This window comes from Euprymna scolopes, chromosome 8 (assembly GCF_053919585.1).
Source record: "Euprymna scolopes isolate OS-2025 chromosome 8, ASM5391958v1, whole genome shotgun sequence".
Lineage (NCBI taxonomy): Eukaryota > Metazoa > Mollusca > Cephalopoda > Sepiida > Sepiolidae > Euprymna > Euprymna scolopes.
The window spans coordinates 169,859,205-169,884,760 of record NC_136489.1 but is presented as its reverse complement, the minus strand read 5'-3'; the positions used below and the strand labels follow the sequence as shown (position 1 = coordinate 169,884,760).

Below are 25,556 nucleotides of genomic sequence, written 5' to 3'. Positions count from 1 at the left end.
CTAATTTAAAAAAAAAAGAAAAAAAAAAATTCAAAGTTAAAAACATGCACTAGTACCAATTTTAATTTATTTTATTTTTTTAAATTTTATTTTATTTATTTTTTTTTATAATTCAAATTAATTTTTACCTTTTTTTTTTATTATTATTTTGTATTATTTTTATTATTCTATTTAAATGTTATTTGGATATTTTCCTTTCAGGAAGTTTAATTAAACATATTTAACTGTGTTTATTAGATACCTTGATTTGATTAGGCATGTTAGCTTAACTTTAAGATTAGGGTTATTAGTTTATTTATGTATTTATATTTTGTTTTATTAATTTACTAGCAGGAGTGCCTGACATTGCCCAGGTGTTTGAAGGTATGTGTCGAGCAAAAAAAAAAAAAAAAAGTGGTAGTAGGCAGGCAGGCAGGCTGGAACCTGTGACGCAAAGAAGGAAAAGAAAGTGAAAGAAAACCTGACATCTTACTGCTATGCTATGACGCGACAGGAAGCAAAAAGCGTTCAAATTTGTTGATGGCAATCAAAAAGTTGCAGAAATGGATAGTTAAGTAAATGAGTTCACACAAGCGTTAAGCTTTCAGCTTTCTGCCTTGTAATTGTTTCCCCATGATGTTGGGGAAAACCAGCTCCCCACAAAGAAGGGGAAATGCTGGCAGTGTCCAAAGGAATAGCAATTGTCCGATATGAAGGATTTTCCCCACATTGATCAAAGCTGTTCGCCTTCAAGATGTCCTGGCCATGAAGGCCAGCGAGTGACTTTGCTTCAGTTAGTTTCGCTTTATTTACACGAGAAAGAGAAAAACACTGGAAATCAGGGATTTGTTAAAAAGTCGATCAAAATAAAGATAGAGACGATGTCCGTCCGCAAATCGGAGATATTACAATCTATGGAGTATAAGGAAACTTCTCTAAAATAGTAACCTTGTCGAGAACCCCCGCGAAAAAAGAGAGCCTTTTTTGTACATACAAAAATGTGCACAGCCGTTTTGCCTTTTATATATATATATATATATATATATTTTAATAGTAAAGCCATATTTGTACTAGTAGGTTAGATGTAAGAGAGGGATGTAGTGGTATAGCCATATCTGTTCTTGTTAGAATAGTAGAGTATGGGGAGATGGTCGTGGTGGAAGCTATATAGAATGCTACATAACGAATCATGAACTGAGTTCTAGTCTGTTAAGTTCCGTCTGTAGTGATTTCTTTATACAAAGACTTCCAACGTTGTGTTCTGTGGTTAAAATATCAACTTTAATAGATCTATTTAAGTTTCTGCTGAGGTGTTTGTGGAATGATGATGCTTGTATCTGTGTGTGTTCTTTGATTCTTATATGTAGGAGCGTCATAGTGCTACCCATGTAAAATTTTTTGCAGATGGAGCACTCTAACCTATAGACTTATGTGTGCAGTGACAAATGTTTGTGGAGTATATAGAGCAATGTGTATAGAGATGGGCCATCATTGTGCTTCTGTTTAGAGAGCTGCTGTCTAAGGAATGGACCAGAGTGGGCCAATTGCATATTAAAGCAATCTCTTCTGATAGTCCTACAAATAGGTGTCGTGATCCAGTCGCTGAGGTGGGGTATTTTAAGGAAGCAGGTATTGGAAGGGAAGCTTTTTGCTCTTTTTTTTTTTTTTTTTCCCCCCCAGAGGCGTTCGGTGAGTGTTGGGATATCCATTCGTTTCCAGCACCTGAAAGAACTGTTTAGTGCATTCTATCTTGTCTGCTGTTTTACTGCACTTGTTTTGTATGCGGATGACTATTCGCTGCGTATCTGATTATGGCGTTAGTAGGGAGGGCTGACTTATAATTTACAAATATGTTTTGGCTGGCTATCGGTCTTTAGAATTTTGTAGTGATAGTCCCCTCGTCTGAGATTTTGATGTTAAAATCCAGGAGTGAAAAGGATCAATCAGCGCCAGGGTGTTCAATGGTGAATTCTATTTGTGGGTCGGTATCAGAGAACATGGCGTAGATGTTCTCAGCATCAGCGCGTGATGATCTGAGGATGAGGACGTTGTCGACATATCTTGAGAGAAATGCGACCAAATTGCAGGTGTTCAGAGCTCGACATTCTAAATCTGTCCATGTACAAAAACAGCAAGAAATTCTTAGAGACTGGATCCCATAGGCGGTCCTGTGATTTGTCTGTTTGGTGCTGGAATATGAAGAATGTGTTATCGACTATTATGAGTAAGAGCTTGTGGATGTCTGAGGGAGTAAGGTTGAAGCACTATAAGTCATCGGAGGAGATGTGGTCAGTGAAGCTGGGTGTGCTGTAGTGTAAAGGGTAACTACATAGAGACCAAAAGTGCATTTGTTTTGTCTAAGTTTGAAGGGTGTGTAGACATCTGAATACTTCATCGGAACTGATGACATGTCAAGGGAAGGAGAAGCGTAAGGATTTGAATAGTTGCATGAAAAGCCAGATCTTATACAAAGGTCCTTCGATACTTGACACTATTGGTCTAATTTGTGGGGTTGACGTGGTTTAGTGGGTTTTAATGAGGTGGTAAAAAGTAGAGAGCTAGCTATTTTTAGTGATGAAGTTCTGTTTATGTTTGTTGGGGAGGTTTTTACTTCTACATATGTTGGTCCATGCAGAGTTTATATGATTTTGGATCTGTGTGGATGTGAGGTCAGCTACTGGTGTGTATAGGGTGTCATTTCTTAGGTGCACAGGGTTTCATTTCTTAGGCGCACAGGGTGTCATTTCTTAGGCGCACAGGGTGTCATTTCTTAGGTGTGTGAGTGCAAGATGTGTCTTGGGGTATGATGTAGAACTCCTTCCCTTTATCGGAAGAGAAAGTCTTCATTTTTGAGGCTCTCAAGTAGGCAGCGTTGTTTGTATGAGATGTTTTGTACAATGCTTGCTTGTCTGTGTTTGATAATGTCGAAAATGTTGTGTTTCAATCTTGAGAACTTGATGTCTAATTCTGGGTCATTGGGTGGAGAACGCAACGGGTGATCTAGTTGGGGAATCCGCCAGTAGTGTGGGGAGTGCGAGTGTTGATAGTGGATAGCCATTTTAGGTTGTAGACTGCACTGCAGAAGTGTGCTATTAAGTTGAAAAGAGTGTCATTAATTTTCTAGGTGATAATGAATTTGGGTTGGATACTAAGAAGGTCCTTTTCCTCGTGTGTGACAAAATTCCTGAGGTCTGTGACTAGGGTGTGCATGAATATTAGGAGTGGTGCCCTCTTGTCCAAGAGGGTGTGTGGGGTTGTTTTTGTGTAGTAGCCATGTGAATTTGTCTAGTGGTAACATTGGTCTAAGGCTGTAATTATTTTATGACGCATAAATATAGAAGTTATCATTAGTTTAGGCTCAGTGGCGTTGAATTCTTCAATATGTTGGTGAAGATATTAAAGGAGTTTCTCCATGCAGTTTGAGGTTTCGTGATGGTTTGAATTTAGGTAAGTGGAGGAATGAAGATAGGTGTAAATTGTTGGTGTTGATGCAGCGCTTGATGAAGTTTGATTTGTCATCCAGTTCTAGCACGTAAAAAAAAAAAATAAATAAATTACCAACACCTCTAATGTTTGATTAAAAAAAAAAAAAAAAAAAAGAACACAGTTCATAAACATATTTCTATAATAAAAGGTTATAATTTTGTTATAAAAGTTCGGGTTTGTATTACTGTACACAGATTCGAAAAAGTTGTCAAAAAACAAATATATAACAAATAAATGTTATTAAAGGCAAGATAAGTTACTTTTCTACCTAACTGGATAATTTTTTGTGTTTTTATTTAATGTAGCATGTTTATTCAGCTCGAAAAACATACTGTGTTTACCGATGTATTGGAAAATTCAAAATGGCGCCCGACTCTCTCGTTAACGCGGTAAGTTTGGGAAAAGGTGCTATAAATATAAAACTAGACAAAATACTGTTAGAAACTTGCTCAATATGTTACCGTGACATAGGTTGACATATATTCGGTGGGTTTTTAATAGTATTTTGTCTAGTTTATAATTTATAACACCTTTTCCCAAACTTACCGTGTTAAAAAGAGAGTCGGGCGCCATCTTGAATTTTCCAATACATCGATAAACACTATGTTTTTGGGACTGAATAAACATGTTACATTGACTAAAAACACGAAAAATATATCCAGTTTGGTAGAAAAGTAACTTATCTTGCCTTTGATAACATTTATTTGTTACATATTTGTTTTTTTGACAACTTTTTCGAATCTATGTGTACAGTAATACAAACCCGAAAGTTCAATAATTTTGTTATAAAAGTTCAAACAAAGACTGAATAAAACTACATCACATACAGTGCTGGTCATTTGCAACTTAAAATTTTTCTGATGTCACTTCTGCCAAATGGCTTTGTAAATAAAGTGTGACTCTTAATGAAAGCCACTTTAATATGTTTCATCACTCATTTCAGGTTTTAAAAACATATCAACTCTACCAATAAGCTACCCTTGATAAGAAAACAAGCACATATCTTATCTTGAAAGTGACGTCAAACATGAATCCTATGTGGTGGCAGATACTATTAATAAAAAAAAAAAAAAAAAAAAAAAAACCCAACTTATCCAGAATTCCTGCCCTACGAAACAAACAAAAAACAAATATATAGAAAAATCTGTATGATGTACGTACCCATGACAAAAAGAAAATATCTTTCACAAAAGACCACATAAATTGATCAAGTAATTTTATTTTTATAAAAAAAGAATTTTTAAGTGAATTGAGTTTTTTCAATGCTCTCCATAACCCACGTTAAGAATAGTTTTCTAAAATCTTGATATGGAGTTATCTCCATTGTTCCTTCAGACTGTTTTCAAGATACTGCTGCAAGATCGGCACTAGTAGTTTAGTCATAAAATTTGATTTTCTTATTTAAAAATAAAACCACTTAATATGATTTTTGGTATACAAAATGCTTTTTTCCATCACTGGCAAGCACATCCTTTTTCAGATTTTTATTTGAAGGTTCATGAGAGGAGAATTCTGAACAAATACAAAAAAATAAAACTTTTTTTAAGCTTTCTGAATACGACAAAAGTTTATAGATTGAAAAACACAACTTAATGCTTCATTGTAAGCATGTTGTTTTTTGGCATCATACAAATTCTACTAGTAAGCCAGCCTTTGTTTGATAAAAAAGAAACCAACATCTTAAAAAGTGACAAACCATAAAACTAAATCATATTAAATGATGCATCTGGAGGATATATCACTATATCTTCTAGTAGATAAGACATTGATGAAAGTAAAAAAAACTGAAAACATTAGGAGGTAGGTGATGACACATTGATAATCTGAAAAAAAAAAAATTACATGAAATACAAGGAGCTCCTGCTGAGCTCCAAATTTTATTTCAAGTGGAACAAGACTAGCATGTGGAGTCCCCCTCCATTAGTGAAAAATTTACTTTCACTATGACTAATGTTTGTGCAAAATTTCAAAAAATCCAAGGTGTGGTTATTGAGACAAGTGCAAACAAACAAACGGACAAACGATTTTGGGAGCAATTTTACAACTATAATGTAGGTTCGTTTTGGGGATTAAAAAGAAAAAAAAAAAACAGTTTGATTTTTATCTGGTCTAAATACTGGACCAGTACTGAATAAATTTTAATTTGATTTCCTTGTAAAAAAAAAATATATATATATATATATATATATATATATATTGGTATTGAATCATTTTTGATCAGGATACAAATGCGGTGGTCGGGTCATCTTGTAAGAATGGATGACTCAGAGTTCCTAAGCAACTTTTTTATGGGCAACTGACAAATTCTTGCTGTTCAATCGGCCGTTCCCTGCTTCGTTACAAAGATAAACTAAAAGACAACCTGAAACGTTGTGGAATTTCTGTGAGTTCCTGGGAGAGTGCAGCAGGGGATCACAGAGAATGGAGGAAGATGTGTTTCCTGGGAATCAAAGAATTTGAACATAACCGCCTTTGTCATAGGAACACCCTTCGTACAAATATGAAGGCAAAACACAAGAAAAATCCACCTAAAAATGAATATGTATGCCACTGTGGTTTCAGAGCACGCAGCAAAGCAGGGTTATCTGTTCACTCGAGAAGGCATCTTTGACTGACGAGCATATGAAAGTTCACCATCTGCGGAGGAGTGTGCCGGATGTCTACAGGATTGCAATTATACATGTGGTGGCACAGAGCTTAGAAGCTGCTGAAGATTGCATACCGAATCCTCATTCATTGTCTTCGATGAGAGAATCCACCATATATATATATATATATATATATATATATATATATATATATATATATATATACACACACACACACGTCATTTTTTTTTTTTTTCCATCAAACAAAGACATTTTTTCTTGCTTTAAATGTTTTTTTTTTTCATGTTGGAATGCCACCTCCAATTTGATTTCAATGTCCTTTTTGATTCAGTATTTTTCATCTCATAATTCTGCGTCGACAAAAACTAATTTAGTTTGATTCAAAAACCGTACCAGTACCAAAAGTTTATTAAATGACATTTTTGGAAAAGATGTAATTTCAGTTTACACGACACGAGTTTCATATGAGATTGCTTCTTTTTTTTTTTTCTCCTTAATTTCTGTAACTTTTTTTTTCTGCTTCAGTTTCCTTTTCATCATTGTGCAAGTTTGGGAATTGTTATTTTAGCAGATTTTGTGAAGGTTTTCTTTGATCTTTAAATTTTCAGTTTTCCCCTTTCAACGTGAAGCCTACAATTATATCTCCCATATGATAAAACCTGTAATCCCAAAACACTTATCACGGATTAGAGAAAATGACTTTATAGTTACTTTGAATTCCAAACTTACAGCAACAGGTATTCCAAAATTATCACAGGTCTCAGTACTGACTAGCCACATGTTTCCTAACGTGTTATCTGATGGAAATGCGAAATAATCACGATGCATGTAAGTACATTGTTTACATCTCATTCAATTTTGTGCAAACGAAGGCCCCACAATATTATTGGCATGAATAAATAAAATTATTTAAAAACATGCATGTTCACACACTAAATATATAGTTTTCTTGGTTTTATTTGTTTAAAAATTGGCTAAGATCAAAGTGTAGTACACGTTCATCACAATATCAGCATCATTTGATGCCATAACTTTTCATATAATTATATTCTTTGAAAAATTCAAAATACAGACATAAAGAGAAAGGTATTAGGTATTTAATTTTTTTCTTCTTTTTTTTAAAGATTTTCTTTTTCTTTATGGATGTTTAAGTTTGACCACACTCAATTCATCAATAAAAATTACGCACTATTTATAAATACCCGTGTGATAACTCGTGTTGGGATGATTAATTTGCAGTATCAGAATCGGTATCGGAAAACTTTGAGCCTATTTTCTGATGCCAAAACCGATTCCTTAAATTATCTTTATTTGATTTTAGTTTAAGAAACATCTTCCACTGCTTGTAGCAATAATAAAATAAATATTTATTGATTTAAACTTCCAGTAGGACTAAAATCTCTTGATCACACCGTCACAAATGTGTTTTACGTTTGATAAAATATATGCACATTTAAGATGTGGTTTTACAGTAATCGGGACAAAATAACACTTCTATAGCTAAATATTTAGAGATTAATAATGAATTGTATCGGAATTGGGGAAAATATTAGAATCGTCCTATCACTAGTGATAACTAATGATACAATAAATAAAACTACATGAAAAAGTATACCATCATTTTTGACACTGTGATAATTTTAAAACTTATTTTGATTAAACTGTGAAATTTCTATCGGTCTTGCTGGTTAGGATAACAAGACTTACCTATGCATCCATTCCTTTTATGGACTGTTGTTTTCATAGTTTTTGTTTCACCACATTTCAACCAACTAATCCTCTGGTTTGCTTGGCCAGGATGGAAATCAGATAATGCTCACCTGGAACCATAGAGATGCAACACCTTTATCCACTGCTTCAGGGCCCATGACACAGTAGATGGAGGAACCGAGTCTCTATGGTTCTAGGTGAGCATTGGCCGAAGATAGCGATTTCAATCCTGCTCAAGCAGGCCAGAGAATTGGTTGGCGAAAAACATGACAAGACAACAACTATAGAAGACAGTAATTACTGTGGCTAAGTTACAAAACTCGGCATTCCTATGTTGCAATTAATCACCTGAAGAAGGCCAGAAGAGGAATTGGCTGAAGCGTGGTAAAACAAAAACTATGAAGTCCGCAAAAATAATGAATACACAAATTATGGAGCCTCATAGCAAAGGATTAAAAAAAATGATTTACCTGATCGATAAAAGATCCTTTCTTTTGAGCATATGCTCCCCACAAAATAAAGACAAGACCAGAACGGTTGCTATTCAGCCATTTGATGACGGCATCAGTTAGTTTTTCCCAGCCTTTGTCCTTGTGAGAATTTGCTTGCGACGCACGAACAGTTAAACACGCATTCAGCAATAAAACACCTATAAAAAAAAAAAAAAAAAAAAAAAAAAAAAAATTAGATTTCAAAGTTTGAGATGAGGATTGATAATCTCCTAAATATTAATTTACTTGTCCATACATCCAGTATCACAAATAAAAATTAAAAAAAAAACATCAAACATTAATTAATGAGAAACGAATTATCTCCCCTTGTAGTCAATCTTTATTCTTACTTAATTGAACCTTTTCATCTAATTTTTGTTTATACTAGAATACATAAATGAAAGCAGCAAAGAATTAAAAGAAAAATCTTGAAACTATTCTGTATTGATATTAAAGTAATGATTAAGTAAAATAAAAAAGGCTGGTGGGTTCTGGTGATATTTAAGCTTCAAATGTTTTTTTTTTCATTTATCACTCCTATATTTGAACGTGCCACTGTCTTAAAGAACCTTCTGTTGAGTTTATACACCGGGCCTTACTGCTTGTGTGGTAATAAGACTTCAAATACACTTTTGATGTTAAATTATATAAAAGTGTTAACTTTGGTCAAAATCAGAATTCCTTCTTTAATAAGATTTTTTTTGGATTATCGATACTTATTGAAATCATTCCGATATAAAACCTATGCAAGAACATTCCCAGACACATGAAGTCCATATGTGTGAAATTTAAATAAAATCAGCACAGCTGTTTAAGTCCATAGGGTACTCATACAAAATTCATTTTATATAATAGTAGAGATAGGAACATATACAGATGAACAACCCAAAGACAGATTATTTGAATGCCTAACTTGCATAAATATTTTTTAAGCAGCCTATAATAAATAAATTAATGTTGGTGTTTGTAATTCTATTGTTCTATTTTTCCTATACAATAGTTTTGCTGATATTGATAGTTAAACTAAAGTGATTTAAAAAAAAAAAAAAAAAAAAAAAAAAGAAAAAGTGTGTGGGGTGGATTAAAAAACTTAAAATATGCTCATTAATTTTCAAGGGAGATAATTTCCATGAAAGTAATATATTGGTTGGTTGGTTTTGTTTTACGGCATATCAACCCTTTTCAGGTTATTTACTGCCGAATCTAGTTATTTTGAGGAACGATTTTTAATGGAGTATATTTTTTTTTTTAAGTCAGGTTCTATTTAACCCATAGTTGGGACCCTAACAGGTACTACCACTCCAGGTCAGAGTGGACCTGGGAGGAATGGTAATTAAAGGGTGGCTCCACACTCCCCAAGATCCGCAAGGTGGGGCTTCACCATCGGATATAGTTTTAGGTCATATCCAGGACCAATATATTGGTGATTAAACCAACACATTTCGGGTGAAAACATTATGTATTCACGCATCATGATGAAATCAATATAAACTGCAAAAACTATGAAAAATGATCCATTAGAACATGTACTAGAAGTATTTGAAAAAAAAAAAAAAAAAATCAGTCACAATTACATTCTGAAAATGTTGATTTAAAAATGGCAGCTCCTTAATTTAAGGTCAAGGGTTATCTCCCTTGTTTGTCACACGGACTTGTCACACACAAACCTCGTAATTCAATAAATTGTATTTTTACTTGTAATTATTTTTCTACTGAATCATTTTTTGTAATTTATATTAATTTCCTCATGATTGATAAGTACATAATGTTTTCATTCGAAATCAATTGGTTTAAAAAAAAAAAAAAAAAAATCACCAATATAAATAACTAGCTAAAAAGATATACCAATAAAGCATAAGAATTCATATTGGACATGACTGCCCTCTTTTTTGTTTGTCCCCTCACTATATTAATACCAACATTTCCTTTTTAAAAATGTTCTTCCTCTTGCCCCAACATACACCATCACTCAAGTGAATCGATTTCTCCTTTCTTATAGTCTTATTTAAAAAGATAAATTTAGAATAAAGAGATGTAGACATTTTTCAAAACACTGTTTCTGTTTTTTTTTTTTTTTTAAATTTTCATGAAAGAATAAAAAAACAATCCTGCAAGACTCCCCCTCAATCAAGCAAGCAAAATGACAAAAAAGAGGATGTAAATCTAGCAATTCAAAGAAAGAAAAGATAAATAAAAATTGAGACTTCTATTTTTTCTGATTTGCTAAAAAGTGACAGTCTCACATTTCTGAGAAATTCATTACTTTGTGGAAAGTAACTGCAGAGCTTTCAGAATTAGGTTCCTAGGTCGGTTTTTAAGGAAAAAAAAAATGGTCTCAGTCGTGAAAGATTTCTCCTCCACTAACCGAGAACAAAAAATTGAAGTGTAGCATCAGAACAGATGCTACACTTTGATCTTGGCCAGAAAGTTTTTCAAGGTTAAGTAATTAAGTTATAAAAAAAAGTTAATGTTTCTGTTGACTCCCTAAAAGAAAACGTGCCTATATTCTTTTGGGAACCACTTATATAGACCAAATCAATTCAAAGCTAATATACTTACCTTGACTTGCCCAGCCAGTCAAGCAGCCATGATCTGGAGATTTAAATTCAGGAATATCTTTGGAAAGTTCTTGATACATATTTGCTAAGCTGATAGCAAAAATAAAAAAAAGAGAAAGAAAATTATTTTTAAAATTGCAGAAAAAGAATAACCATTTAATTGACAATTAAAAAGTACAAACATTTATACAAAAAAGAAAAAAATAGTTACAAAATGTTGGTATAAAAAAACAAAAACAAAAGTTATTGTACAATGAACATTCTGTATACAAGTGTTGGGAACCAGAATTATCTCCCTTAGATGTTTTTTAAAGTAAGAGGGCGCTACGGTTAAGTGATTTTGTACACTTGTGTTGACCATCTTTGTAAATTCAGACCATGAAGAACAGTAGGAAATAAGCCATACATCATCTATTATGATTATGCCATTCCTACAGCTACGTATCTAGAAAACAGAGCTATTAAACCCGACATAGAAAGAAGCAACCTTAGAAGTTAGTGTATAGGAACTGAGTTCTCTACACAAACGATCACACAAACACAAACGGATGACTTGAAGCCAAACATGATTATCACTCTTTAACTCTGGTAATATCATTCCTTGCCACAAGATGGCGATACAGCCTACCTTCACTTTCAGTTTATATTCATTCTCTTTTCGCTGGACCTCAGTGCAGATGTGACAGAAAACAACTTCCCAGTTTTGGCAAATGGCCAAACCGATGTTCGACCTCTCATCAAGGATTCTTAAGGTCAAAACGCAAGTAACATTACTCATACATCTTTCACCATGAACTTTTACAATCTTTAATTTGTAACTATGCTGTAAATAAATTTACTTTAGTTGTAATATTAATATCAGCAGATTTCGTGTCTTCATTTCATGGCAAAAGGAGACCATGTGACTTTTCTTCAATCTCATACCTAACAAGAGAGGATGATTTTGCCAACTACATTAAAGTGTTCCCAAGGATTAAACAGCCGAGAGGGAAAAGATAAAATACAAAGGTCTTATGTACGACATAAAAAGAAATTGGAATCTTAGGAAGATCTCTATCATTCCAGTAATTATAGAAGCAACTGGACCCATGAAAAAGAATTTCAAAAACTACCTGATAAATATACTAAGTGAACCAAGTGCAAGAGAGATTCAAATAATTGCACTTAAAGGGGCAGTTAGAATCCTAAAAAGATCTCTCTGCTGGAATATACGAGATAGCAGGCAAATGTCTTACATCTGGTAGGATGCCCCATCCCCAGCTTAAAATAAATAAGAAAAACTTAAAAATAATGAGATTTCTTTCATTAATGTGACATTCGAACTGATGAACATGCTATTTAAACCAAAATTAACTTTGTTTATTAAGGTTGTTTTTCTGAATGAGTCAACAGACTCGGTCAAGAAATGAAACCGACTGTTCGTATTTTCCGTGTGGCATATCACCGTTATTGAGACTATGTAGATGAATTTAAAATTTTCTGTTCATTTTATTTTTATTTCATCTAACTTCATTTTTGCCACATCATGGAACTTTGTAGGTTTTCTCCATTTTTTTGTATTACACACAACGAATGGGCACCAGGACAAACAATGTTTTGTTTTATGGCATATCAACCCTTTTCAGGTTATTTAATGCCGAATCCAGTTATTTTGGAAATAGTATTCATGTTGCATTCAGTTATTTTGTAGAAGGTTTTTATTCTTCAAGCTTTTTGTATTTTCAATCATTAGTTTGTAGTGTTTGATAGTGGATTTTATCGATTTTGTTTCCTGTCCTGCAGAACATGAAGGAGTTTTGCAATGGGAGAGGAAAAAGGGTTACAGAATTAATTTTTGGTACATTTGAAGTTAGGAAACTAGTCAGGAAGTGGGGGAGATAGAAAGAGAGGAAAAATGGGAAGGAAAAGTGTATATATATATATATATTCAACAATATATATGGTTTTTGGTTTTGCAGAACATAGTTAAGTTTTGCAAAAGGAAGTAGATAAACAAAAAGCATCTCAGGATTGGTTGGTTGTTTTTGTTTTATGGCATATCAACCCTTTTCGGGTTATTTAATGCCGAATCCAAAGATTTAAGAAAAATTTTTTAATAGAATATATTTGTTGTTTTCAAGTCAGTTTCTATTTAACCCATAGTTGGGACTCTAACAGGTACTACCACTCCGGGTCAGAGTGGACCTGGGAGCAATAGTAATTAAAGGGTGGCTCCACACTCCCCAAAGCCCGCAAGCTGGGGCCTCACCACTGGATATAGTTTAAGGCCATATCCAGGACACCCATTGAGGGACTTTTACCCTCTGCGGGGGGGGGGGGAGTCAGTGTATTCTAATGTCCCACAGACAGGGCCTTCATCTCAGGAAGCCAATATCTTTAGACAGCTTGATACCACCAGTGATCAACATGAACTCAGAAACTGGGATCTTGGGAAGATATCAATCATATTATAGGTGCCACAAAGCTTATGAAGAAGAACCTGAAGTCCTACCTAACTAATATTTCTGGTGAACCAAGTGCAATTGCACTTAAAGGAACAACGAGGATACTAAAAAGAGCTCTCGACTGGTTTTAATAAAAAGCAGAGCAATGTTGGCAGCTGGTTTAGCTGCCTTATACCCAACATTACATTCTCCAAAGGAAGAAAATGAAAAAATAAAGACACACATATTATTCTAACTCATATCTACTTGAGAGTAAGGCCATGCAAATGTTTTGTTTACTTTATATATATTCGAATTTATTAATGTTTTGATCTATCTACTTTCGTAATTTATATGCTTCTGGATGGTAGATAGACATCAATTTAATGTCCGCTGTATTGATCGCCAAGGAAAAAAAAAATAAATAAATGGAGTGGTAAAAGTAGGAAAAGAAATAATCACTCCGAACATGTACATGTAATCAATGGTGAAAAGATTAAGTTCACATTTTTTGTTTTTTTTTAAATGCATCTTGAATGCTTGTCACTTTAGATTGGTGAAAAATTTATGCCAGGATTACACCAGTTGGTATTACTTGGAGGAGGTAATGTTCAGGAGGATGGCTTTCAAGGACTGAACCAGAACCATACTCCACTAATTTAAGCCTGAAAGCCACCAATCAAAATGTGTGTGTGTGTGTGTGTGTGTGTGTGTGTGTGTGTGTGTGTGTGTGTAGACATAGATGTTGCTACGTTTGTGGAAACTGATTTCACCTTTAAAAACATATCTGCAGTCATTTAGAGGACTTTCAAACCAAGTGAAAGTCATTTTGTATTTTACCTCCTTTTCTCAAATGGAAATATTCAATGCTCAAACATAAGCAGAGTTTAGAAATTTATATTTTAATGAGACATTAACTGCTTATATATCTTTGTTCAATTGTTCCTTTTACAAATAGTATGTTAAAATTTAATTTCATGTAAATCTGAACGATTTTTTCTTGTTTTCTTAGGCATGTTCATTTGATAGCATTAGGACTATACAAAATGTTTTCAGCTAACAAAAAAAGAAAATTGCGTTTCCACACAACTGATACCCCAACTATTACAATAATACACACAAACATTAACAAAAAGCAAATAAATCACCTAAATATTGTAAAACTTGATTCCATCCTTGCATCCTGTTTGATCATAAAAAACTTTTGTGGGCTTATATTTGCATTTCTGCAAATACAATTTGGCAGAAATGTTAGTATTGCACTTCTGCAACCTATTTCAAAACCTTTGATTCACCCGTTGTATTCAAATATTTTTTAATTCATTATATTAATTTAAGATTTATTATAAGAATGTTTACTGACCTTGGGGGACGCTGAACACCAGGCTTCACACTAAAACACAAACCTACAGAAAAAAACAAAAACTGAACTTAGCGGGAAATTAGATATGCAAGAGATTCAGATAACTGATAAAGAATATTCAAAACAATATAATAAGACCTACGTAAATGGGGAAGAGGTCTCAATGCTGGAAACTGAAGATTTCTAATCTTATTTATAAATGTAATATTTTGTAGGTTTTGACTAAGTCTGAGGTGGTTCGTCCAATTTGTTTTTCACTTCCTCTCATAACTTGAAAGTGATTTTATCCAAGGTCTAGAAAAAGGCATGTCTTGCTAACTTTTGAGTGACAGAAGTGCGTGTGTAAGAACGTTTAAAATTAAAAAATGTTTAAATTCAACGTTTATTTCACGCGGTTAATGGTGTCCGAATGGATACGGTCTTTGCTAATCAAGCCAGAGATGGCTCGTGGTGCTGAGTTTGAATCTGTCAACTGGTGTTAATCGTGACACCCTACACTGAAGATTCTCGAAAGGATGAAACACTAGTGTCTGTAGGTATTTAATTATTATAGTAAATATATATATATATATATATATATATATATATATATATATATATATAAGGTAAAATTAAAAGCCAAGAACAATGCGAGATTTTTTTTTTTATATATATATATATAGAGTAAAATTAAATGAAAACAAAAGAAATAAATTTCTTTTTTTTTGTTGCTTGTTTTTTCTTTTTCACACAAATTTTAACTCTGAACAACATTAAATTTTTTTTTTTTCTGTTGTATTCAATGGTGTTATAAATCTCAATATATTTCAGACTTCTCTTGAAAAAGGACTAATAGGTCTGAAATATATTGAGATTTATAACACCATCGAATACAACAGAAAAAAAAAAAATTTACTGTTGTTTAGAGTTAAAATTTGTGTGAAAAAGAAAAAACAAACAACAACAAAAAAAGAAATTTATTTCTTTTGTTTTCATTTAATTTTACTCTATATATATATATAAAAAAAAAAAAATCTCGCATTGTTCTTGGCTTTTAATTTTACCTTATAATTTTCTTCAACAATGCTTCAAGCAAACTACAATCTACTTATATATATATATATCTCAGTAGTTTTCATTCCAAATGTCAAAAGATGGAATTAATTGACTCATAAATTTTTTTTTTTTAAATTTTTTATTTTTATCTTTACATACTCCTATGTTAGGCAGATGCCTCAATTTTTGTAGCGGCTGATGTTTACACCTCAGCATCCAAAATCAAAATACGTAAATTCGTTTGTATGCACGTCATGCGCACATACACTAGCCTGAATAAAAACACCAAATTATATTTTGGACCCATCTGAGAACTTTCTGAATTTATTGGATATGGTCTTTCTGGGAGCCACCTAAGTCCTTTAAAAAGCCAGATTTTTATTCAATAAACCAATGGAATCCAGTTGACATGAATCTATAGATCGATATTGCTGGGCACCCCTGAGCTGGGTTCTCATCTCTACCATGTCTCCACTCATAAACATTAATGATCGACTTATTATCGTCTGCCAATCCGTAGAAACTTCATTCATCGAATTATTTCCGATTTTTCTCAATGAACTACTTTTCTAATATAAAAACAAATGAACACTGACTCATATGAACAACTTTCAATGAATTACAATTTATATAAATGAGAGCAGAAAAGTTTTGATAATTTTTCTGACCCAACTAACTTAAGGCTCTTAATAAATTCAGACTTCTTCAATGTCTCAGTTAATGAATTTACCCTTGTTTTACAAGTATTTTAATGGATGCTCTGATGAACTACAAGCCCTTGTACCCCACTCGACGTAAATACCCCGGCAAGCAGCAAAGTCCCACCCCTACACAGTAGAGATCCCTAGATGTAAGAAAGCCTTCTACTCTAATAGTTTCTTCCCCAGAACTGCTAGACTTTGGAATCCCCTTCTGAGTTCCTACTTCCTCAACTCTAGTGACATGCAGAAGTTCAAGTGTAATGTGAACAGACATCTTGTTGCTCAACTCCCTCCATAGTATCCCTGCAATTGATGTCCCTGATAGTAGTCCTCTACATCAAAGTGGCACTGTGCCTTGTTCGGGGTGAAAATGCAATTAGAAAAAATAAATATCCACACATCTATGTTTTCTTATTGCTGTAAACTTTCATTTTAAACGTAGAAAATACCTCTATATGCCTTCTTAACTAATTTTGTTTTGTTTAGCTTATGATAAGGTCTTCTTTTTCTTATATTTGGTTATAAAACCTGCAAATCTTTTTTGCTGAAAATATTTCTCTGCAGCCAGGTCACCCCAAAAGTACTTAGCTCATTAGAAAACAACTTAAAGACCACAAAACTGGTGTAGAACGCATTCCTTAGAAACTGGTGATCCAGACCACCTAAATTTTTATTATATTTGCATTTTACACGTCTTTCGTTGGATAGCGGAAATTATTTCCCCTGTATCACTGAACACCGAGGAGATGAATAGATATTCTTCAAAACCTGCTGCAAAGTTCAAGATACGAAATGTAAAAAATTAGAATTTGAAGGAAAAGGAGATATGCAAAACCTGTAAAAACAGAAATTGAAAAACATGGATGGTAATCTTCACAGAAACCAAAAATCCCCAAAATCCATGCTTCTGTTTACTCTTGAAAGACAATGGATACCGCCTATAAGGGTAATTGTGCGTGTAATTGTGAGGCAAGGGTAACACAATCTCCAACCACACCTCTCCTCAACTGGCACTGTTTGAGTCCAGTAGCTCAATGACTGGAAACAATGTTGAGATAAGCGGAGAGCACATACAGCACCTAGAATTCCCAAATGGTCACCCATCTAGTACTGACCAGATTCAACAGTGCTTAACTTTGGTGATCTAACCAGTGTGTCAACATGATTATGCTGTATATTCCCAAAATAATAGTCTTCCAAAACAATGGAGAATTTCTCACAATGCTATATTAGAATATATTATACTAGCGAGGGGTACCCGGCGTTGACCGGGTGTTTGGAGGTGTGTGTGAAACCTCTGGGGGAGGGGGGGGAAGTAAGTATGAGGATCGAACCCGAACTCTTGAGGCAAAGTTGTAAATAATTAAAGTGTGAAAGAAAAAAAAAATAAAAAAAATGTTTTGGTAGGTAAGTATGAGAATCGAACCCGTACCCTTGAGTTGGACATTACCCATTAGGCCACCGCAACATACAACATACCCAGGTTTGAATTTATTTATTAAACTATAAAAACAGGCGTGCGCAATAAAAGTTAACTCTGCTGCTTCCATTTGACCTAATTAAGAAGGTCAAATAGAAGTCACGCAGTTGTTTACCCAAGTTTGACTGTTTTTGTTTTTTTCCCCCAACAGATTTTGGGGGGAGGGGAACCAGCTCCCAATTGTCCAGATTGAATAACAATTGTCTGATGTACAACATTGATCAAAGCTGATTGCTTCTGGACATTTCCCGGCGCAATGCCGAGAACGTTGTTTGTTGTTAACTTTGAATTAGTTTCGCTTTTTATACGAAAAAGCCTTATCAACATGCGAGAAGCCAAAATAGCAATAATTTTGTAAAAGTCGACGTAAATAAATCTAGATGCGATGCACTTTCCCAAATCGTACATATTATTATTTAGGACCCATATAAACAGTTGTAAGCGATCGTAACGACCTCGGAACCGTGTACAAGAAAAGCCTTTTGAAGACATACACGAAATGGTCACACACACACATTTTGCCTTTTATATATATATAGATAGATTATAAACTAGCCTAGGTGTTTAGAGGTGTGTTCAGCAAAAAGAAAAAAAAACAAAACATTTTTTTAAAATAAAAATAAACTAGTCGTAGGCAAGCAGGTTCAAACCCATACTGCGAAGGAGAAAAAGAATGTGGGGAGGGGACATAAAAAAAAAAGTGACGTCTTTGCTGTTGCGTCCATCACTAAACCGGAAGTGGCAAAGGTTTAAATTAAGGCTTGTCAATCGAAAACAGGGGATGACTGTCAAAAAAAGCTTTTGAAAATATTGGTGAAAAAAAAAACTACCCCTCTCTGTAGAAAAGTACCCAGTTGAGGGTAAAGGAATTAATGTTTTTAGTCAATTTTTCGATATTTGCTGTCTGAAGGGTTAGCTTCAAAACGATACCAATCTCGTGAAAATCTGTCGCCTCTGCCAAAAGTTTTAGGCAGACATACAAACATACATACATTTAAACAGAAAGGTGTGATTTATATTATAGATGTACTTACCATGGGCTTGGTTTGGACCATGATATGGATCTTGTCCAATAATCACAACTTTGACCTGTAGAAATATGAAGAAGCAAGGTTAAAACTTTTGTTTGTCAGTTGAGAGAGACACTAAGTAAATCCTCCCCCAAATAGTATTCTGAGGAGATGGAAAATTGGACACATAACAAACAAAACTATTATGATTCTCTGTAGAGAAATGTGTAAAAAAAAAAAAAAAAAAAAAAGTGAACCTAAAAGGAGTATGTTGTCTTATGCCTAATACGTAGACTGGTACATATGTTGGCCAATGCAAAAAGAAACTATTATAACAAGTATAGTACAATCGAAGAAAAAAAAAAGGCAAACAATATGCATACTCCTGTAATGTGGCTGTTACACTCAAACAGTGTCATTACATTTCAACAACCATGTGGACCCACACGTTGTTTAATACTTTGTTACAAAAGTTTAAAAAAAATAAAAAAATCTAGGTACTTGTACAGTTTAATCAAGACATTAAAAAAATGAAAATATCGAAAAAAAAAAGTTTAAATTGTACGCATCCATTATGGAATGAAGTTCTCAGAAAAAAAAAGAAAAAAAAAATTCACTTAATTTCATCAAGTACTTTTTTTTTTTTTTTTTTTTTTTTTTACAGCGAAAAACAATTTGTTATACCAAGCAAAAGGTTCGATTTTTAGGAAGAAAAGCTAGTATTAAAGATGGGAAGGGAGGGTCGGGACTTTAACTGGAGTTATCTCCCCATGGTGTTCCTAAAATTCAAACAAAAATTTACAAAAAATCCAAGATGTCTGCCTTCAACGCGCTCTCATAAAAATCTGTTTTTCCGCTGTAAAAAAAAAAAAAAAAAAAAAAACTACTCGATCAAATTAAGTGAAATTTTTGCAGAGATCTTAAGTTCAAAACGGATACGTACAATATAACCTTTTTTTTTCTCTCGATATTTTCATTTTTTAATGTCTTGATTAAACTGTACAAGTACCAAAATCTGAATCTGCATTTTTTTTTTGAACGCTAATGAAATGCATTTATATGGGGTTCTTCCAACATTAATGCATTTCATTATCTTCCAAAAGTCTTCGTTTTTTTTTTTTGACCGTGCAGCGCATTCTCTAACCACATAAAATAAAAAAACGCACTTCCTTTACTCAACCATGTGCTGTCCATTTCCTGCCTTTCTTCTCCTATCCTGTGATGTCAGTGCATGCACATTTGCTTAATTTGCATATGTGCTAAGACAGCTGCTGCTGCTGTTAATATTTTCACTAGTCAGCTATTCTTAGGCTGCTGCTGATCTTGTCACTTGCACTATGTTACACTGCAACTACAATTACCAGCAGATGAATAAGATACAGATGCAACTAAGTTTGCTACTATGAGATGTCGGGGCACATGTAAGCAGATGTTTAAAATCGTGAAAAGATTTTTGCGACAGATAATGCTACACCCATGTTGATTTATTTAAAAAAATAAGATGCTTTCTTCATAGTGGGGCGATTTGTAAACAATATTAATACAGACGTGTCTTATTTCAATATACATATTCTGATTCAGTATGATCTCAAGGTGGTTATGCAGGGCTCTACATTGCGAGTGAAACAGTCGCATTTGCGAGTGATTTTTCAAAGTAGCGACTAGAAATAATGAAATGCTTATCTTTTGGCAATTGTATTTCTTTCACTGACAATCTTCCAAAGCTCACTACTGAGTGAAAAATATCTTTTCAACTTTTTTTTTTAATAAAATGAACAAAGCAAATTATTTAAATAAAAGTTTAATAGAATAATACTCTTTTTTTTTTTTTTAATAAAGGCTGTTTAAAAAATATTTGATGAAAACAATGTTTATATCTTCAAGTATCAACATAAAATTTGTTGTATATTTAGAATTACACTTATTTAAAAATATACAGAAAAATCTTTATGATATGCATACTCGTCACAGAACGAAGATGTCATATTCTAAAAATCATGTGGGTTTGGCTAGTAACTTTTCTATTTGGCTAGTAAACGAAAATATTTAGTTGTCAAAGGTCAACTGAAGATAAATTTGTCCATAGAGCCCTGATATGGTAAAAAAATCAAATTAAATAAAGTATGTATATTCATTCCTTTGAAGTCATTATAATAGATACGAAGGAGTGGAGGTAGGATGAATGGAGTACCCACACCAAAAATTTGCTCATTTAAAATTAAAACATTTTTTTTTATAAAGAAAAAGAAAAGCAAAACATTTATGAAATACAGACTTATCCGGTCTCATGAAGAAGAGGATAAAATTTAATGAATATCGTTTTCATAATAACTAGCGGGACCCATGGAAATTCTACAGTGGACTCTTTCGTATGTAATATATTGATGTTGGCATTCTGTGGATGTTCAGTGTAAGTGGAGTTTTGTTAAAACTGCAAAAGTATTTATCTAAGCTAGTAGGGACCCCCGGCATAGCCGGTCGTAAAACACGTTTAAATTTATTTTAATTTATGCAGATTTTGTATATATTACAGTCAATTTTCTATTGATTCCTATATATTATATACAGTTGTGATTTCAAAAATAAAATATATATCTATGACTGTTAAGGCTAGTTAGTTATCTCCCTTACACCCTCACGTTTTAGTGAAATCAAAACAGGCTTACTTCCCTTTGGAGATGTACACCGTGATTTGAACGCGAACTTACGAGACTACACACTGTTGACGGGCGGTCATCTTTGTTTTTGATAGTGTTACGTGCGCAGAGCCGTGACCATCGTCATAGATAGCCTGTCAGCTTAAAAATGACGTCATCGCCATAGGTCCTAGCAAGCAAGATAAGTCGAACACAGACTGTGGATAACGAGCAGACATTTTCTACAGAAAGCGTTATAAAACTTCAAAATTGGATTAAAAAAGATAAATATGATACTTTGTACTGAAACTCATCCAATATTAATAAAAAACGAATTGAAAGGGAGAAAAGTTTTTAAAAAGTTTAAAAAGAAAAGGAATACGATTTGATTTGTATGAAACTGAACTTTATTCAATAGAAATAAATAAAAATGAATAAATATTTTTTAAATAAAAAAAAACAATATTTTAAAATCAAAACTGAAAAACAAACGATAAATTAGTTTAACCGAAATACGAACAATAAATTAGTTTAACTGAATAACGAACAATAAGTTAAAAATTAAATTCAAACAAATATTAGTATAAACAAAGTTACTAAGGCAGAAATATTTCAAACATTGAACATTAAAACTTTTCAAAAATGTGTTGTAGAATTTAATTAAAAGTTTGAAATTTTCTTTTTCTGCTATATATATATATATATATATATATATATTTACTAATATTGTCATTCTCTTTGCGACAAAAATTGTTTATAAGGGAATTCGATGAACTCCATATCAGCATTTTTTTAATTTGCTGAATAGTGTGACCCTCATCACAAGAGTCAACATGAAATAATCGATTTTGATCAGCCAAAATATTTAAAGTTATGTACATGGCTAATTTTCTCTGATGAATTGAATGTAAAAAAGAATTGCATTTTGTAAGTTTGTTTATAACTATATAATTATATAAGACAAAATTATTAGTTATATCATTTGAATTAAACAGCTACTTCCAGGGTATTAACAGAGAACCTCTGTTAATACGCTGAAAGTAGCTGTTTAATTCAGCTATTTCTTCAACAGCCTCTCTCCCGGATATTAAATTTTTGCAGCTATTGCATTTCAGTTTTTTGAAAACTGCACAACAGCAATAACCTGCTAAGTATAATATAAAAGGAAGTACTTTCTTGCATTGATTAACATCATCTTCTGTTACGTCTATGTTAAATTTATAAACATGTAAATCTTGCTCCCTTGTCATTTCATCCTTGTTAGTTTCTTTTAAATTTTTCAATTCAATAGTTCGATTATTAATTGGTAAGCTCAATTTGAAAACTGACAACATTTTGAGTTTTTTTTCACATTCATACACCTGACGTATTGATATATTATACTGATCTCCACTAAGTTCTCAATACTGGCCAAACCTTGCCTTAAGGTTATCTGTCTGAAAATTTCCTGGTAATATATACATTTATACAATATTTAGTCAATTCTAAAATTGCGTAAGTAGTATGGTGCAAAGCAGTATATGTTTCCTTTCTTAACTTACCATATCTTCCAGAAATGCTATACCAAGTTTCTAACCAGTCACAGAACACATTTAGGAAACTATAATTATCACTATTTAATGTAAGTGGATTAGCATATTTATTATGAAGTCGACAACCTTTATATGGTGTTTTAACATTCAGTATTGTCCACCAATTATAAAATATTTGAATGTAATCTGCGATTTCTGCATAATTTGGCAAGCATTCCTATTTTCCTAAGGTTAGCAACCCTTGAATAGTATATTCGGTGAAAATTTGCAAAACCAAATTAACATTTTGCCTTTCAAAAGTTGTCGGAGAAAGAGCTTTTGAAGTCAACTTATAGCAATATTTCACAAGTGATTGAGATTCTAGAGCATAAAGTTTATGTAAACTAGAAAATGGAGCACTTTGGATGTTATCTAATTCATGATTTCCATTATTACAAAATTTTGGGAACATCATGCATTTATGTTCATCTTTTTGGCCAAGCGAATTGTTTCTAATGCATTTTAATATATGCACTGAGTCGAATAAGAAGAAAAGAGGGCTAGACGTTCTAACTGGATGGGGATATACAATTGAAAGCTTTGATTGGCTACAAAAGAAAGATATAGCTTTTTTATTTATTGCATTATTATCTGTTATAACAGATAATACCTTAAACCCTATATCTTCTAAGCCAATTATTACACGTTTAATTATGTTAAATAAGTTCTCAGCTAGAAGACATTTAGTTGGCATAACATGCACAACATCCTTATATTGTGAGAATACACTGTTAAGCATAAAAGCAAATATTACCACCTTTATATTCAAGATAAGGTTTGAGATGTATTTCATCAACAAGTAAAGATACTGTGATGTCATTCTGCATTAGTAACTTGAATTTACTTTTAATATACATGAGAAAATCGTTATTGTGTTGTTCAATGACAGGATTCATAAAAGTTAATAAGATTAATCTTCGAATGATTGAATAGCATGGTAAAATTACATTTTTAGTGTCTCTTAACAGTCTGTACCCTATAGGGGAGCAGATATATAATAAGGAAGAAAATACCATCATTTCACTCGAATAATTAACCTTATTCATTGTCATTATGTTAATTTGTTCATATATGAACTTAATGGCATTAAAATATTTAAATTATTCATCTTGCACTAATAGCTAAACTGATAAGATAAATTTTAATAAAGAACTTATATTAGAAGTTTTCATTTCCTGTTCTTCGATGTCCATTTTTTCATGTTTTCCATCAAAATCTACAGTTACATGTTTAGGAATTCTATACTTTTTTTTTTTACACGGTGGTCACCACTTATCAAGGCCCGGAAGCCACTCAGGGATAGGGGTTATTGCAAGTACAGTACGTTAGTGGAGATTTAATGAAGTGTTTACTTAAGGGGGCAGTTCATTAGGAATTTTTTAACGTTGGACTTGAAGACATCCAGGTTGTAGTCAGGTGGGAAGCAGGCAGACGGAACAGAGTTCCACAGGCGTGCACTTCTAAGAAAGAAGCTTTGTTCATGGAATCTACGTTTTGATTTAGGCACAGATAAAGAGTGGGGGAAATTTTTCAGTGGATTCAGCTAGACGAGTGTTTTTCGTGAAAGATTGGCGAGGGGGGACCAGAGATTGGAGTTCAGATGAGCACCTGCCATGGAAATAACGATAAAACAAAGATAGGCTCGCAACGTCTCTTCTGTGGGAGAGAGGTTGCAGGGTAGAGAAAAGGGCATTCCCCACTAAGCCATGAAGTCTATTTTGTACTCTGTCAAGGCAGGATAGGCTGTTTTTAGCAGCTCCTGCCCAGATATGGCAGCAGTATTCCATCCTTGGACGTACTTGGCTTTTATATAGATAAAGAATTGCATCAGTAGTGAGATATCTTCTGGAGCGGTAGAAGGATCCCACCATCCTTCCAGCAACCTTGGCAACAGACTTGATGTACGTGTTCCATTTCAGATCAGGAGTAAAGGACAAACCCAGAAGCTTGTCAAAACATGGGGCTTCTCCTAGACGAGAGCCATCTATTTCAATTGATGTCAGATGGGGATCAGAGCGTTGATGATGTAAAGATAGGAGTTTGGTTTTAGATGCATTAAAAGGTAACCAGCCACGTCTTCCCCCACTGAACCACGTGCTCGAGATCAGAGGAGAGAGAACTTTGTCATTTACAGCCTTTGATGTGTTGCCGTAGATATACTCCCCTATAGCACTCATTTCCACATCACTACAGAATACTCTAACGGCCAAGTCCAGTTCAATCACCATAGATATTTTTATTTTGGGGCATGGGCATCTCTTTAAATGGCATATAATGATGGTATTGTCTTGCCTAATGGAAGTCCAATAATTTTTATCTATAAACATTAATTTTTTTTTCTAAATCATCAATATTATGGAAAGTTTTACGTTTCCGTAACTAACTCGTCAGCAACACTTTCACATAATGCACGCTTAAGAGCAGAATTTTCTAAACGCATTTTCTTTGCGTTAGGAGACTCTCTAAAAGTGGTTGATGACGATAAATAGGAGGGACAGTTTGGT

The 25,556-nt window shown here is 33.3% G+C and overlaps 1 protein-coding gene across 1 annotated transcript in view; it reads right to left on the bottom strand.

The window, feature by feature from the left end:
• Nucleotides 1–25,556, bottom strand: part of LOC145284020 (uracil-DNA glycosylase-like) — a 42,932-nt gene that overhangs the window by 6,968 nt on the left and 10,408 nt on the right. The window contains exons 3-6 of the mRNA XM_080133109.1: nucleotides 18,870–18,924; nucleotides 14,620–14,662; nucleotides 10,835–10,923; nucleotides 8,255–8,433 (exon numbers count right to left, since the gene is read on the bottom strand). Coding sequence (XP_079989235.1) covers nucleotides 8,255–8,433; nucleotides 10,835–10,923; nucleotides 14,620–14,662; nucleotides 18,870–18,924 — 366 coding nt within the window. The remainder of the gene's footprint in view (nucleotides 1–8,254; nucleotides 8,434–10,834; nucleotides 10,924–14,619; nucleotides 14,663–18,869; nucleotides 18,925–25,556) is intronic.